This window comes from Carcharodon carcharias, chromosome 2 (assembly GCF_017639515.1).
Source record: "Carcharodon carcharias isolate sCarCar2 chromosome 2, sCarCar2.pri, whole genome shotgun sequence".
Classification (NCBI taxonomy): Eukaryota; Metazoa; Chordata; class Chondrichthyes; order Lamniformes; family Lamnidae; genus Carcharodon; species Carcharodon carcharias.
This window is the reverse complement of record NC_054468.1, coordinates 205,481,154-205,497,692: the sequence shown is the minus strand read 5'-3', so window position 1 is coordinate 205,497,692 and position 16,539 is coordinate 205,481,154. Positions and strand designations below refer to the sequence as shown.

The following is a 16,539-nucleotide window of genomic DNA, read 5'->3' as shown; positions in this document are numbered from 1 at the left end:
ATGAACATTTTTTACTTTGAATTTCAGACTTCTACCATTTGTGCTTTCTCCTTTATATTTCTCATGAAAATATGTCAATTTTGGATATGCTTAATATAGTTTTTAGCATTCCACCTACACAGGTATTTAGAAAGTCGGCTAGGACATTCTAAGAACAAAATGAAGACATTTTTTAAAAGTCCTGATGCCAAGTAAGGAGCAAGTAAATTGTGTTTTTCTGCTACTCAGCTGTCAATAGGAATGTTTATTTATTTGACCAGCCGGTCAGCATGTTACCCGCTACACACCCTGGGATTTGCACTTGTGGATTTTGCTTTCTGTAGGTATTGCCAATCACATAATATATTTTATTTAATTACTTTAAAATCCCATGCATAAGAAACCTCATATCCCCATTCATGTCCTAAAAATATAAGGAAGCTTCTTCTACAGAGATCCCATTTATTTATCGGAGATTATTATATGATCACAGAATCACACATTGTGGAAGAGGCCCTTCGGCCCATCTAGTCTGCACCGACACGTGAGAAACACCTGACCTACCTTCCTAATCCCATTTACCAGCACTTGGCCCATAGCCTTGAATGTTATGACGTGCCAAGTGCTCATCCAGGTACTTTTTAAAGGATGTGAGGCAACCCGCCTCCACCACCCTCCCAGGCAGCGCATTCCAGACCATTACCACCCTCTGGGTAAAAAAGCTTTTCTTCACATCCTCCCTAAACCTCCTGCCCCTCACTTTGAACTTATGTCCCCTCATGACTGACCCTTCAACTAAGGGGAACAGCTGCTCCCCATCCACCCTGTCCATGCCCCTCAATCTTTTACACCTCGATCAGATCGGTCCTCAGTCTTCTTTGCTCCAACAAAAACAACCCAAGTCTATTCAACCTCTCTTCATAACTTAAATGTTTCATCCCAGGCAACATCCTGGTGAAGCTCCCCTGCACCACCTCCAGTGCAATCACATCCTTCCTATAATGATGCTCAAAGGATATGTAAAGGTTACCAATTTTGTTTTAGTGACAACTAATTGATCTGCTAAATGTATGAGAGATTTGCCATAATTAAAATAATGAAGAAATTAATTTACAGGATTTGACTCCAAATAGTGGATGATCAAATTTCTTAAATTTTGACTTATATGGGACTGTCTCTTTTTGAAAAAAGTGTAAGCTTTATTACTCTGATCTCTCTCCAACCCTGTTGGAACAGATGTTTTGGAACCAGTGCTCCAAACAGATAAGCTTGCATTTTACAGACATGTCAACTCTCATGATTGTATTGTGAGAGATGCAATTTCTCAGCCAAATTAAACTCTCTTGCAATCTCACGAGAGGGCTCTGAAGTCTGAGGATTTTTCGAAGGCTGTTACATCCTCGGGGAACATGTTTTCTCATCACACAAATATAAATAATTGCCTTCAGGAAACTTCTTAGAAAATACTTATTTAACTTCTGGGGCATCATTTTATATTGAAAATTCAGGGAAAAGATTAAAGCTATTACCAATTGTTAAAGCCTTGATCCATTTAGCTGACCCTGGCATAACCTCTGCATCTCGACACTGGGTTAGAATTGAAATGTAAACAAACTTGTAGCTGCTACTCTACGTTTGCAATATTTCCTTTTGATTGCTGCCTGGGAAGTGGGTTGGGACTGGGTTCTTGATTCTCTGGGCCGGATTTTCACTACTGAGGCGGGTTGCTTGAGTCAAGAAATTTCCCCACTCAGCGCACTCACCCTGGTTTACAGGGCCCGATTAGACCCAATTTTCGTTCTGGGGAGGCGGGGCAGGATTGAATCAGGCCTACTGACCCCAAGAGCAAATCCAAGGGGGACACAGGACTGCCGAGGTGGGCTGCTTAGAAGACCCACCTTGGTTCTCTGGGACTTTGTCATGCTGCCTCATACTCCCCCCATGGACCCTCCATGCCAACTCCTACCCCCCATACCACCTATGGCCTCGCAATGCCAACTCACATACCCCAAACCCCCACTGCTCCCTCATGCCCCCATGCCGCCTCCATAGACAGCTACCCAGTGTCCACCATGTATCAGGAATCATATGATGAGAAAAAAACTTCTAACAAAAATACAACTCTCACTCACATGCACTTGATAGTGAAAAAAGCTCCCATTCATGAAACCTATTTAAAACTTTTGAATCTCAAGTAGTTAATCTCATTTAAAAACAAACAAAATTCTATTCAGACCTTACATCAAAGACAGCTAGTCCTCTAATAGCCTCTTTAAACTGCCAGCACCCAATGAGATAATTGTAGCTTTGGGAACACAGCCAAGCATTCATAATAACATAAAATAGCCCTTGGGAAATGTTAACAAAGAACTCTGTTGAAACTGCATGAACAGATGGTAATTTGTTTTTCTAAGCTATACCAGGTGGCCTGTAAATCAAAGCAGTCCAGCAGACAAGTGTTTTTTAAATCCTCACTGACAGCTTCAGCCTGTTCTTTTTTTCAAGTTTAGAGAACAGAGAATTTAAAAAACTTCAGATCATGACATTTAAACAGACCTATCTACCCTTCAAGAGCATTTACATCTAATTTGTGACTCCCACATTATGGGTTAAGGCCCTTGGAACAGCTAAATTGGGGTCTGTTTATCTCAACACTAAGTTCAAGTGTCCCTGCTGAGTTTGGGGTTTCCTCCTGTGTAAATCATGCCCGCATCCCTCCTCCAGCCAGCAAAAATTGGATCTGTCAGAAAAAGCGGCAGGATTTCCACATCTCGGTCCCGCCCACCATTTTAAAGGTGCGCAGAGTCTGCCCAACTCAGCGAAAACCCAGCCCTCTTCCTGGCACCTTGGGTATAGAAAGCAGCCCTGTAAAGCCCCAAAGCTACCACTGGGATTTTAAAAAAAACATTATGCTAGCCCCTGACTGCCTCCTATAATACAGCAGTGTAGCGACTGTAGGTATAACTTTTCCTACTGGCTTTAGGGTCATGTGATCATACTGATGAATGAGTCCTAAGTGTGGGTAATCTTAGGGGCGGAGTTTTCTAGTCGTGAACCTGGTTCAAGCATGTAGCTTCTAAATGAGCGCTGTAATAAAGTTATCTGTTTCAAGTAAGAAACCTGTCTGGTACATCAAGTTTATTACAATTGGAAATGAGGGTAAATAGCTCCAACGCTGCACCTCGCCTTGTGAATGTGAGTACATCAATTCTTAAGGAAAGAAAGAAAAGTATACTCACCAGTCATGCCACTCTTGGGCAGAATCAATCCTTATATCTCATCAATGGAAGACTGGAGCCAGTACATAAAGCGCCTATGTATTTATTTTGTGGCGAATGAAATAGCAGTGAAGGAGAAGCAAAAAACAATTCTTTTAAGTGCCTCATCCGTAGTCTGAAGTCTCAAACTCGCCCAATTCTAAATCTTTTAACAAGCTGGTAGACCTCATGAAGACGCACTTTCAGCCAAAGCCATCAGTAATTATGCAGAGGTTTAAGTTCAACTCCAGAGTAAGGGTCACAGGTAAGTCCATCACAACTTATATCGTGAAGTTGAAACAGTTGACTGAGCACTGCGACTTTGGAGATACACTCAATGACATGTTGCGGGACAAGTTGGTTTGTGGCATTCATGACGACACCATTCAGCGCCATTTATTTGCAGAAGTTAACATTGATTTGAAGCGCACCATGGAAATAATGCTAGCAATGGAGAGTGCTGAAAGGGACTCACAGGCTTTATAAAGTGTGCAACATGGCGCTGTTCTTCAGTTGAGCTGGGCATGGCACAAAAACCAGAGAGACAATCCCAAAGCGGGAGATAATCTCTACTGCTCGATAAACGAAAATGCTAGTGGAAGCATCTCACCAGCAATTCAGAAATTAATCTGTTACTGGTGTGGGGGTAACCATGTCTTGGAAACCTGCAGATTTAAAGAGGCAGAATGCCACTAATGCCACAAAAAAGGGCATGTAATAAAGCAATGCAGGATGAAATTGAGACAGCCAATCAGACAGCAGACTAAGATGATTGACGTGCACAATATAACTGAACCAGAAGCTGCTGAAACTGATATTTATTCTCTATACAATGTCAAAGCAGTAAAAACTGAGCCAATCACTGTCACCCTTCAAGTGAATGGGAAGCCTCTAGTCATGGAGGTAGACATGGGAGCCTCAACCACAGTGGTGGGAGAACACGCATTAAAATACCTAATAGAAGATAGCCAGCTACTGAATCTGGAGCAAATCACAGCTCAACTGAAGACATACACTGGACAGTCAATACAGGTAAAATGCATTGCCATTGTACCTGTGTCCTACAGGCAACAGACAGCCCAGCTTCTCATGATCATTGTAACAGGTGAAGGACCTAATCTTCTGGGCCGCTATTAATTTAAAAAAAATTAAGCCCCACTGGTCAGAAATATTTCAAGTGAGAACAGAAAGAATTCCTGAGCTATTAAGGTAATATGACAGCGTATTTTGTGACGAACTGGGAAAGATAAAAGGCCTACAAGCAAAAATATATGTAGATTCGGAGACAACACCCCGATTCTTTAAGGCCAGACCTGTGCCTTATGCCCTAAAGGAGAAGGTGGATGCAGAATTGTGCTGCTTAGAGAAACTAGGCATCATCCAGCCAGTCCAATTTTCAGAATGGGCAATGCCCATAGACCCTGTGAGGAAACCAGATCACTCTATCCACATTTGTGGAGACTAAAATTAACTGTGAACAAGGCTGGTAAATTAGATAAATATCCTATCCCAAGGATTGAAGATTATATGCTAAGCTAGCTGGAGGGAAATCCTAGACCAAACTGGACATGAGCCATGCATACCAACAGCTGGAGCTGGACAGCATGTCTAGAGGTTATGACATGCACAAGGATCTGTACCAATATACACATCTACCCTTTGGTGTATCATCTGCATATGCAATCTTCCAAATGGAAATCCTATTGCAAGGGGTTCCTCAAGCTGCGGTGTACCTGGATGACGTTCTGATCACAGGATCAATGGAAGCCTAACATTTGGCCAACCTAGAAGAGGTTTTAAGAAATTTTTGGAAGCTGGTGTATGACTGAATAAAGAGAAGCTACTTTCCAAGCGATTGAAGTCACTTACTTGGTTCACTGAGTGGATGCCCAGGGGTTGTATCCAGTAGAGGAGAAAGTCAGGGCAATCAAGGAGGCACCCTCTCCTACCAGTGTAGGAGTGCATGATAAATTATTATGGTTGCTAATTGGAAAACTTGTCAACAATGTTAGCCCCTTTACACTTATTATTGAAAAAGAACCATCGTTGGTCATGGAATACACAACAAGAAGCCTCCATAAAAGTCAAGAAGCTATTACACTCATCGTGTCTACTCGTACATTATGACCCATCAAAAGAATTAATAATAACCTGTGATGCATCTCCTTACAGCGTGGGAGTGATGTTGTCCCACAGGATGGATGATGGTTCTGAAAGGCCAATAGGCTATGTCTCCAGAACCCTCCCTGCAGCCAAGAAGGGTTATTCACAACTTGAAAAGAAAGGTTTATCAGTAAATTTGGAGTGAAGAAATTCTATCAGTGTCTGCACTGATTGTGTTGGACCATAAACCATTAATGGGTTTATTTAGTGAAGATAAAGCCATTCCGCTGATAGCTTCAGCCAGAATTCAACATTGGGCTTTGATTTTGTCGGCATATGAGTACACCTTTATGCACCGTCCTGGTGTGCATATTGCATATGCAGACGCACTCAGTCGTCTTCCGTTACCAGCTAGAATTGTACATGCTCCAGTGCTGCAAAAAGTTGTACTTATGTTGAATTTCTTGGACTCTTCGCCCGTCTGTGCAAAGCAAATAAGGAATTGGACAAACAGGGATCTAATTTTGTCAAAAGTCTGAGACCAGGTAATGCAAGGATGGTCAAATTCACCAATCCCTGAAGCGATAAGACCATTCCATGCCTGTAAAACTGAGTTAAGTTGTCAAGATGGAATTGTTTTGGGGATCAAGAGTCGTTGTCCCTTCGCAAGGAAGAGAACCACTCTTGACAGAGCCTCAAAACGCACATCTAGGCATTTCAAAGATGAAGATGCTTGTGCGAAGCTATGTCTGGTGGCCAGGCACAGACAGTGACATAGAAAGAATGGTCAAGCATTGCCTCCAGCATCAGCAACAAATGCAGAAGTTGCCTGTTTCAGCTCCACTGCATCCTTGGGAGTGGCCTGGTCGACTCTGGGTTAGACTACAAATAGACTATGTAGGTACCATGCTTCTATTGATCATCGATGCACATTCTAAGTGGATGGATATGTATGAAGTTAGATCACCGACACCTTGTGCAACTATTGAAAAGTTGCACCAATGTTTTAGTGTACATGGCCTACCAGAAGCCATTGTTTCAGATAACAGTACTACCTTCGCTAGTACGGAATTTCAGATTCATGGGCAGAATTCTGCCGTCGGCGAGCAGGAGGCGGGGCCCACTCGCCAACGCGTAAAATGACAGAGGATGACATCGGGGGAAACCCCCAATGTCATCCCGTGCCATTTAAATTTTCAGGAAGGTGGGGGCACAGCCAAATCAGCTGTGCACCTGTCAACCTGTCAATGGCCAATTGAGGCCATTGAAAGGATCATTGAAGCAATTAAATGACCAACCCTAAGGTTGGCGGGCAGGCCAGGAGTCCCTGTGGGCAATAGAAAAAGCATGAAACCTCATCCACCGGCGGGATGAGGTTTCATGTAGGGATTTAAAAAGTTTAATTAACTTATAATGTAAATTATGAACATGTCCCATCTCATGTGACATTGTCACATGAGGGGGAAATGTTAGGGAATTTTTTTCCCCCAATTTTCATATTTTTAGAAGTGCAAGCGATCTTCCTGAGGCAGCACTTAGCCTCAGGGAGATGTGCGTTCTTTTGTGTGCATGCGCTAAAGAGCGCACTCTCGCTTCTGGGGAATCCCCCCGCCCGCACAGGGAGCACACAGCGCTTCCCGCCGGACGTCATGCTGGGCGGGCCTTAATTGACCCGGCCATGTAAAATGGCGGCGGGGCCCGCTTCTCTGGCAGGTATCGGCTCCCCGCCCGCCGGAGATTAGGTCAGGCCCACCCGCCCGGCAGGCAGAAAATTCTGTCCCATGAGTTTAAATAGAATTAAACATTTTAAAACAGCACCATATCACCCCTCATCTAATGGGTTAGCATAAAGAGCGGTGCAAACTTTCAAATCAGGAATGAAGAAATTATTCGAAGGTGCATTAGAAACTCGAATTTCAAGTTTTCTTCCCAATTATCGTACGGCTCCTCATGCAACTATGGGTTCAACACCACCTGAATTACTGACGAAACGCTACCTTCATACAAGCTTAAGTCTGGTGTTTCCAAACTTAGAGGGGAAGGTAGAGAAGGAACGGAGTGGTCAGAAAGTGAATCAAGATATTCACAGCAAAGCTTGAAGATTTACTGTGGGAGATACAGTTTTCGTGCAGACTTTTGGAAATGGACCTAGTTGGGTTCCTGGTATAATTGTCTCCGAAACTGGACCTTTGTCATACCAAGTGGAAGTGGAAAACCAGATTGTTCAAAAACGTGGATCATCTAAGGAGAAGAGAGACATTCCAACAACCAGCTATTCCAACTGTAATTGATGTCAAACCTTTAAGCCCTGAGGTGGCAGATCGATCCAGAATAGGCATACCTGATGTCTCTGTTGAATTACCTAATCTTGAACTGCCGTTGTCTAAGGTTGCCCCTGATGCTGCAGTTCCTGATTATGTCAAACCAGTGGGAGAATCTCAAGTCATAGATTGCGTCACTCCAACTGAATTAGAAAACCACCTCAGAGACTTAATCTTTAATCAGATGACCTGTGTATCTACGTATATGTTGTGGATTAAGTTAACCTTTGTAAATAGGAAATGTAGAAAAAAACTAAAAGGGGAGGAAATGTAGTATGAGGATGTGGAGGATTGTAGGTATAACCTTTACTATTGCCTTTAGGGGTCACATGACTGTACCGATGAATGAGCCCTAAGTGTGGGTAATCTTAGTGGCGGAGCTTTCTAGTCGTAGACCTGATTCAAGCATGTAGCTTCTGAACGAGCTTTGTAATAAAGTTACCTGTTTTCAAGTAAGAAACCTGTCTGGGACATCAAGTTTATTACAAGCAGTCATCATATTTAAAGAGGTAAACATTTATTGTCAAAGACACAGCACACACTAACCATATAAACAACTGCAGCATTACAATTATTGAATGATTTATAAATTTCCTCCCCCCAACTTTTTCATAAAATATTGATAATATGACAACATATGTTATATCCACAATAAGTAAAATCATATATAATAGAAGATAACTTATGGTATAATCAATTTATGATGAAGTTCATTTAATTTGACTCCACTTCTATAATTTAAATTGTTAAGATACTGTATGTGATTTTGCTAGCAAAATATCCATCTAAACAGAAGAAAAATAATTATTTTAGTACCCAGGAGATTAAATGTTGAAGCATGGTCAAGTCAATGTTATTTATATCTGTTTATGTGGTTTTCTGTTACCAGACTACATTACCAGAATGGTTTATTTTGATGGGGATGGAATGCCATTGATGGCATTTTCATATAAGTGACCCATAGTCTGGAGACCCAATAGCCCGGGAGATATAGTTTGTCCTGAGTCTTGATACTGTTGTCAGATCTCCATTTACACCTAAAAGTGTTTTTATATTTCGTGCTTTTGCAGCTCCAGTGATAGGAAAGTGACATCTGTGCCTTGGCTTCCTGTGTTTACATTGTAAAATCTGCTTCTGTATCCCAGCAATTGGATCCTTGGTTCACGGAAATCTGAGACTACAAATCAGGGTAAGGATACAATGTTAACCTCGGAAGCCAATGCACAGGGTTTACTCTCTGAGTAAATGAGATGGTCAATTTCTGGCCAAAACTGTTGGACTAACACATATAAAAGCATGGAACCGAATTTCCTTCTTTATGGGATTGTTAATCAGTCTTAATTTGGAAGGGAGAACAACATTTAATGGGGAGAGGAATGCATGAAGATCAAGGATCTTTGAGCAGTACACTCTAGTTCTGCTTTTATAACCATATATAAACTAAACTGCAGGAGTAAGTGTAGCTTCAAATTACTTGTTAGAGATTAAATAAACCAATAGTGAGGTTTATAAATCAACAGTCAATGTTTAAACAACATAGCAACTCATGCTTTTTAAACCAACTTTCCAGATAAAGCATGTCTCCTGATTGGTGAAGTGGTAGCGTTAACACTACTGCATTTAGTCCAGCATCAGATCCTTCAGTTGCAAAAGACTTTCTTTAGTTGCCACTTGCAACAAAATTGTTTTCTAAATTACAAATTTAGGATTTTGCTACAAATAGCTCCCAAAGACTCTCTCTGCCTGCCCCCTTCCATATTTCATAGTGCAAGCGTACCGCGCTACCTAAGCAAATAGATTATAAATTTGTAGTGTCATAACAAATAACTCCCAGAGACTCTTTCCCCTAAATATTTCAGAGCACAAGTACACTGCGCTACCTAGGCAAATAGAATATAATTTGTACTGTCATCACATTCATCCCTTAAAGCACTTAATTTGATAAAGCTTAATCAAGTACATTCACAGCATACTCACCTTGAAAAGTTCTGATCTAGGTTGATGAATTGTTAAGATGACTATTCTATTTTTGTGAGCTAGTTCAGAAAGTAGGACAATAATCTGGTTGGATGTCATGCTGTCCAGGCCTGTGGTCGGTTCATCGAGTAAAATTACTTCTGAAAAAAAAGACTGGCATTTATCAAAATATAAGATAAACTATACATAGAATATCCAAGTAAAACACAATAGTGTTTTAACTGTTAATATTGCAAGATTGAACTTTGGACTTTCACCAAGAACTTTGGTGAAAGAATTTGAAAGAAATTGCATTCCAAAAACAGTTAGTATCCTCTTGTCAACATAGCACAACTATTTGAAAGGTAAAACTGTAGAATAAAAAAATCACTTATAAATGATACAAAAACTTCAAAAAACACATTCTTTTGTTGCTGATTCTGAATTATAACCGCTAAAGTAACAAATATTAATCACATTTAAACACAGAATTAAATTCAGTTTCAAAGCTGTGACCAAACATTATGGGTTCAGACTAAAATCCAACTATCCTTTCGTTATATTTGAATTCGCAACCCTCAATTAAATTATTACTTAGGACTCACATCAAGGTAGTCTTTGCATAACTACCATATAAACGATTCTATTAGATTACAGCTTGTAGTTAAACCTGGTATTCATTACTTTCTGTTTAATCTATCTGAATCAATCAATTAGACACCCTGAGATCAGGAAATACAAGTCCTTCTTATAGAACTCCTGAATGGGGTGCAATTACACCTCATTAAAGCAAAATTGGATTAAAATTATATTTAACCACAGTCTTACTGGGATCTTGAAGAAGTTGTGCTGCTATAGAGACCCGACGTCTTTCACCCCCAGAAATCCCCCGAAAGACGTGGCCTCCAATCATGTGATTGGCCACATGACTCAAGCTGAGCTCCAACATGACAGATTTCACCTGTAGACACAGGTATATAAGATCTGGTTAACGAACTTTTCATTGTGTTTCAATTGTATTGTCAACCTTAGCCTTGTAATATATTTACCAGGTAAGTTGCAGTTTTAAATCACCAAAGTGCAAACAGCATAGCACTGAAGCATGCACTCTTGTGTCTAAGCCAAGTGATCTTACAACAAAGTATGCTACCTAATTCTTCTGTCTATATTAATATAATTATTCAACAAATCGATTAAGAATTAAAATCTGCAGACTGTCAAAGAATGTATGTAAAAGCTAAGTGTGCTTTACTTGAAGTTATAGAGTTTATTTCAGGCATCAAGGCCACAAAATTTGGCTTTGTGGTGTTGCTGGAGCCAGCGTTACGGAAGCAAAAGGCCCTCATGACACTTCAGGCCATGTCCAGCATTGGGCCATGCAGCACCCCATGCAGGTAGGGATGTAGCATGCATCAAAATTATTGACAGTGGAAAGACTGTAACACCAACCAACCTCTCAAGTTGATCTCACACAAGTCCTCCAGCTATCCAACTTGCAGGTGAGGTGCTTTTTGACTTGCTTCTGCTCTCGCTAAGTTTGTGGAAGTACTGTGGTGTGCTCTTGGTGGCGTTTTGGTGGCTTGTTGGCTTTGGAAAGGAGTGTTGAAGCATCCTAACAGGGAGGACAAATGAGTTTTGTGACCTGTCACCAGAAAGGCTTCTACAATAATGGGGACTGTAGGTGCAGTTTCTCTTGGGTCTCCAAAATGACAGAGAGGTGGAACTGAGGCGCAGCCAAGGGAGGAAGAACTGTGCCAAGGGAGGAGGAAGAATGCACTCCACAGAAGGTCCTAGCCATCAAGCATCTTTGAGCAGAACATTTCCTACGTCAACATCAGGCAGGAACAATGCCTGAGGCACTTGTGATTCACATGATGAGGATAGTGCTGCCAGTAGCTGTCCAGGCCACCATCACTCTCAACTTCTACATAACTGAGTCCTTCCAAGCGAGAGCAGGGAACGTTGCCAATATTTCCCAGTTCGCCATCCATCACTGCATCTGAGAGGTGGCAAAGAGGAGACTCCACCATCTTCTCTCTAACAGAGAGAAGCAGGGTTAGTGGGCATGTGGCTTTGCCAAGGTAGCAGGATTCCCAACGATGCAGAGAGTCATCGACTGCACATACATAGCTCTGTAGGCTCTACGTGCAAACAGGGAAATGTACAAGAACTGCAAAGGTTTCCCTTCCATTGCCATGAGGTTATGTGACTATGCCCAGACTATCAGGTCAGTCAATGCCCACTATCCTGGCATCAAGCACAATGACTTCATCCTAAGGCAGTCTGCTGTTACCAACATCTTTGGATCACCATGAAGAATAAAAGGCTGGCTGCTTGAAGAGAAGGGGTACTTCTGATACACACATGGCTCATGGTTCCCCTCTGCCACCCTACCATGCGAGTACAGGAGCCATGATGCCACAAAGGTCATTGTGGAAAATATTATTGGCATTCTCAAGCAATGGTCCTGCTGCCAGGACATTTGGGGGGAAAGTTCAACACGCCAGAGTGAATCTCCAAATTTGTGGTGGACTGCTGCGTTCACCACAGCCTCACTATGATAAGGGTGCAATAATTTCCACATGAAAAGCAAAGGGTACCTTTTTTTTGATGGCATTAGAATGTCCACGTAGTGCTAGTAAGGCAGTGTAAGTCAGTGTTTCTTCCACTGTGAGGTAGCTGAGTAAATTGTCACTCTGCAGAAGTAAAAAGGATGAGTATTGTGAGTTCATTTTAGAAACTAAGTGCTGTATTGCTGTCTAACTTACTGTCTTTTGATGGTCTTTTCATAAGTCTTTATTAAAATCTTTCACACATGTATATTTCCTGGGGGGGGTGGGGGGGGGGGCATGGTGCTGCATTGGGGGATGCTTAGACAGGCAGAGAGAGTGGTTGGAGGAGGAGGAAGGCATAGTCCACTTGTGGCAGCACTCATTCTGGTACCTTGCCCTAGAAGCCAATCTTTCAGTGTGAACCTAGGTGGTATGTGCTGGTTTGGAATTTGGGTACCAGTAAGCTGTCAGCTGCAAAATAGCACTACAGCCAAATCTCATTGACATCCACAAATATACATTCTCCATTATGAGTTACTGGACAATAAATTGCAACAGCTGTTGATTGATTTTTCTACTTTCTTGCAAATTGCCATAAATGCTGGTGCATCCTATATTTTGTTATGAATGAGATGAACCAATTCAGCACCAGGTTATCTGTATTACGTTTTGAGCACTCCATGGCAAGAGTCCCATTCATGCCCACTTTTTATATGTGTCATTCAAACCAACATTCCAGAATAGTTTAACAATTTTTCAGGAATATGAACAACCGCATCACTGTCACTTTTGAAATAATCTATTTAAAACAAACCTGGCTAATGGAAGACATTTTCTCTATTTTGTACCTGTGCCAAAATAAAGTATTCTGTCCATATGCATCATGTTATTGATTTCTTTTGTTAAGGTACTTAATGGGATTAAAAATGAAAACTAGGCTCACTAGTGAAAAATGACCCAGCTTGTTTTGATAAGCAATAGCCTCAGAACAAGCGTTATGTCTGCAACCAGTATCCAAGGAAGACGCAAGCCATTCAGTTCAAATGCAACACCTTGCAGGTACCCTGAACGTATATTTGAGTGCTGGTTTTATCTGAGTTTAAGAGCTACATGTTTAAATTTTCTTTGTCACGGTCAAATCTTGAAAATATATCTGGACCTACCATGCTCTAATTGGGTCCATCTAAACACAGAGAAATATAAGTATATCAGAAAATCCAGGAAAATCAAACAACATAAAACATAAATCAGACACCTGAGCCAGGAGCAGTTCAAATTAAAATTTACTGCAACAGAAGTGACTTATTGTTATCTTCTATTATTCCAAGGTGGAAATATTAGGCATGCAATTATTTTAAATTTACAGCCCCTGTTCACTTATCCGATTATAGTTTAGCATTTTATAGCCTAAGCCTCAGTTTAATGAAATACTTATTCTACTGTCTTACAAATTCAATAAAGATCAAATAAAGGCACGCAATCAGGAAACTAAAATACATCGGCAAGGATTTTCCATTCAATCTATAGGGTAGTTATGAATTACCTAAATACTAGAATAGTAGAGGTACACTCCAGTTTATAGGAAGCAAGAGCTTGCCTGTGACAGCAATCTACATGCTGAATGCAAAGAAATATCAAAAGTAAAATTGCAAAATTCGAAAGTCCTCTTCTTCTCAATGGTCTCCCTATAACACAAATCATCCTCAGCTGAGTACAGACAAACTCATTGCCAAACTCTGTTAATTAACTCATTCCTTCCATGTTGAAAAGCACTTGGCCTTTGAGTAGCAGCAGCCTATAACTAAAATCAGAAATTCACCACATCTTCCCAACTCAGCACCGTGTGTTGGAACTCCCAGTAGATTGCATTGCCTTATGAGATATTCTGTTTCATCGAATAGTGTGTGAATCTTGGCACACATCTAGAAGTGAATTCTTCACTTTTCTGGGAGAGCAATCACTAATGAAATCCTTATTAACTTTCTCTTTTCTAATCCAGGGACACAAAACTAATTGTGGCATCATTACCACCATTTTGGCTGAAATAAGTAAGTCAGGGACTACACCGCCCCTTATAATTCAGCCCATAGAATCATAGAATGATTACAGCTGTTACATCCATATTAACAGGCGTGAACTGACTCCTCTCTTTGTCCCACTCCTGAGTTGGTTATAACTGAGTTTTAATTTAAAAGGGAGATGATATTGCTTATTTAATATATAGTTAACTGTGTATAGCACAGTACAAGGAAAAAGCCAGCCAGGTTCCAAAAATTAACAAGTAAAGAGTTAGTATTATTGCTAAAACTCATTCAGGTAAAGGTGCAGAAATTATTTACGAAAGGTTTCAAAGGTTCAAATATATCCAACTACCCACTAACTGCACCTGGGGTACTGTGCACAGTTTTGGTCCCCTTACTTGAGGAAGGATGTTGTTGAATTGGGGGTGGTTCAGAGGAGGTTCATTAGATTGATTCCAGAGATGAGGGGCTTGTCTTATGAGGAGAGATTGAGCAGTTTAGGCCTGTACTTGTTAGAGTTTAGAAGGATGAAAGGAGATCTAAATGAGGTATATAAGATGCTAAAGGGGATAGACAAAGTAGAAGTGGAGTGGATGTTTCCTGTTGTGGGGAATTCTAGAACAAGAAGCCATAGTTTTAGGCTAAGGTGTGGTAGATTTAAATCGGGGATGAGGAGGAATTACTTTTCACAAAGGGTCGTGAATCTGTGGAATTCGCTACCTCAGAGTGCTGTGGATGCCAGGATGCTGAATAAATTTAAGGTGGAGATAGACAGATTTTTAATTAGTAACGGGTTGAAAGGTTATGGGGAGAGGGCGGGAAATTGGAATTGAGGCAGAAATGAGATCAGCCATGATCGTATTAAATAGCGGAGCAGGCTCGAGGGGCTGAATTGCCTACTCCCTGCTCCTAGTTCTTATGTTCTAATACAAAAACAACACACACAACTCCTCCCCCAAAGCATGCAAAAAAGTAAAACTCTGCAGGGTATCAGATGTTAAAAACTTGGCCAAGTAACAGGTAAGAAAAAAAAATTCATGGAGTGTCCAGATGCTTGTTTACATCTGAAGAATCCCAATACAGAGTAGCAGCTGGTTCTTGGGGGTTTCTTACTGGAGATAGTGGTGTTGATTCGGAATCCTTGCCTAAGAACTCTCAGTTTGCAGCAATGAGGTCTTCTGGTGGGTTTTTCAAATCACAAACAGCTTAGCTTTGATGAGAGAGGTTTCAGAAGAAAGAGAGATAGATTAAGGCTGTTGCTCCTGTGGCAGTCTCTCTCTGACCTCAGAAAATGAAGTATCTTTCACCCAAGAGCTGGGTCATGTGACCTCTGAAAGTTCCACAGACTAGGTGTCTCCATAAAAGCTGCTTGTGACCTTCACAAATGCAACATAATAGGTTCTGTAAGCCAGTTTCCTATGCTCGAGGAAAGTGTCCTTTTCAAAAAACTCCAATACATATGTATGTCCAGCCAATGACATTATAAATTAACATTTTATATAATGTATCTTCGTAACACAGCACAGAAGGAGGCCATTTGGCCCATCGTGTCTGTGCTGATTCTCTGAAAGAGCAATTCACCTCGTGCCATTCTCTTGCCTTCTCCCTGTTTCCCTGCAAATTCTTCTTTTTCAGATAATAATCCAATTCCCTCTTGAATGCCTTAATTGAACCTGCATCCACCACACTCTCAAACAGTGCATTAAAGATCTTAATCACTAGTTGCATGAAAAAGTTTTTCCTCATGTTGCCGTTGCATATTTTGCCAATTACCTTAAATTTGTGTCCTCTGGTACTTCCACCAATAGGGACTCTTTCTTTCTATCTATTCTCTCTAGACCCCTCATAATTTTGAATACCTCTATCAAATCTTCTCTCAACCTTCCCTTCTCCAAGGAAAATGTTCCCAACTTCTCCAATCTATCTATGTAACTAAAGCTCTTCATCCTTGGACCCATTCTCATGAATCTTTTTTGCACCCTAACTCCTTCACCTTCTTCCAAAAGTGTCCAGAACTGGATGCAATAATCCAGTTGAAGCCAAACCAGCATTTTATACAAGTTTAATATAACTTCCTTGCTTTTGCACCTCTACGCCCCTATAGATAATGCTGTATGCTTTATTAACCACACTTTCAACTTGTCCTTGCATCTTCAATGATTTATGCACATATACATCCAGGTCCTTCTGCTCCAGAACCACCTTTAGAATTGTACTGTTTATTTAATATTGTCTCTGTGTTCTTTCTACCAAATAGTATCACTTCACACTTCCCTGCATTAAATTTCATCCGCCACTTGCATGCCCATTCCAACAACCTGTCCACGTTCTTTTGAAGTTCTACACTATC

At 40.9% G+C, this 16,539-nt stretch overlaps 1 protein-coding gene across 1 annotated transcript in view; it reads right to left on the bottom strand.

Moving 5' to 3' along the window:
• abcg5 (ATP-binding cassette, sub-family G (WHITE), member 5) overlaps positions 1-16,539 on the bottom strand; it is a 41,118-nt gene that overhangs the window by 14,211 nt on the left and 10,368 nt on the right. Inside the window, exons 4-6 of the mRNA XM_041207416.1 lie at positions 12,217-12,312; positions 10,445-10,577; positions 9,638-9,777 (exon numbers count right to left, since the gene is read on the bottom strand). Of these exons, the coding sequence (XP_041063350.1) occupies positions 9,638-9,777; positions 10,445-10,577; positions 12,217-12,312 (369 nt within the window). The remainder of the gene's footprint in view (positions 1-9,637; positions 9,778-10,444; positions 10,578-12,216; positions 12,313-16,539) is intronic.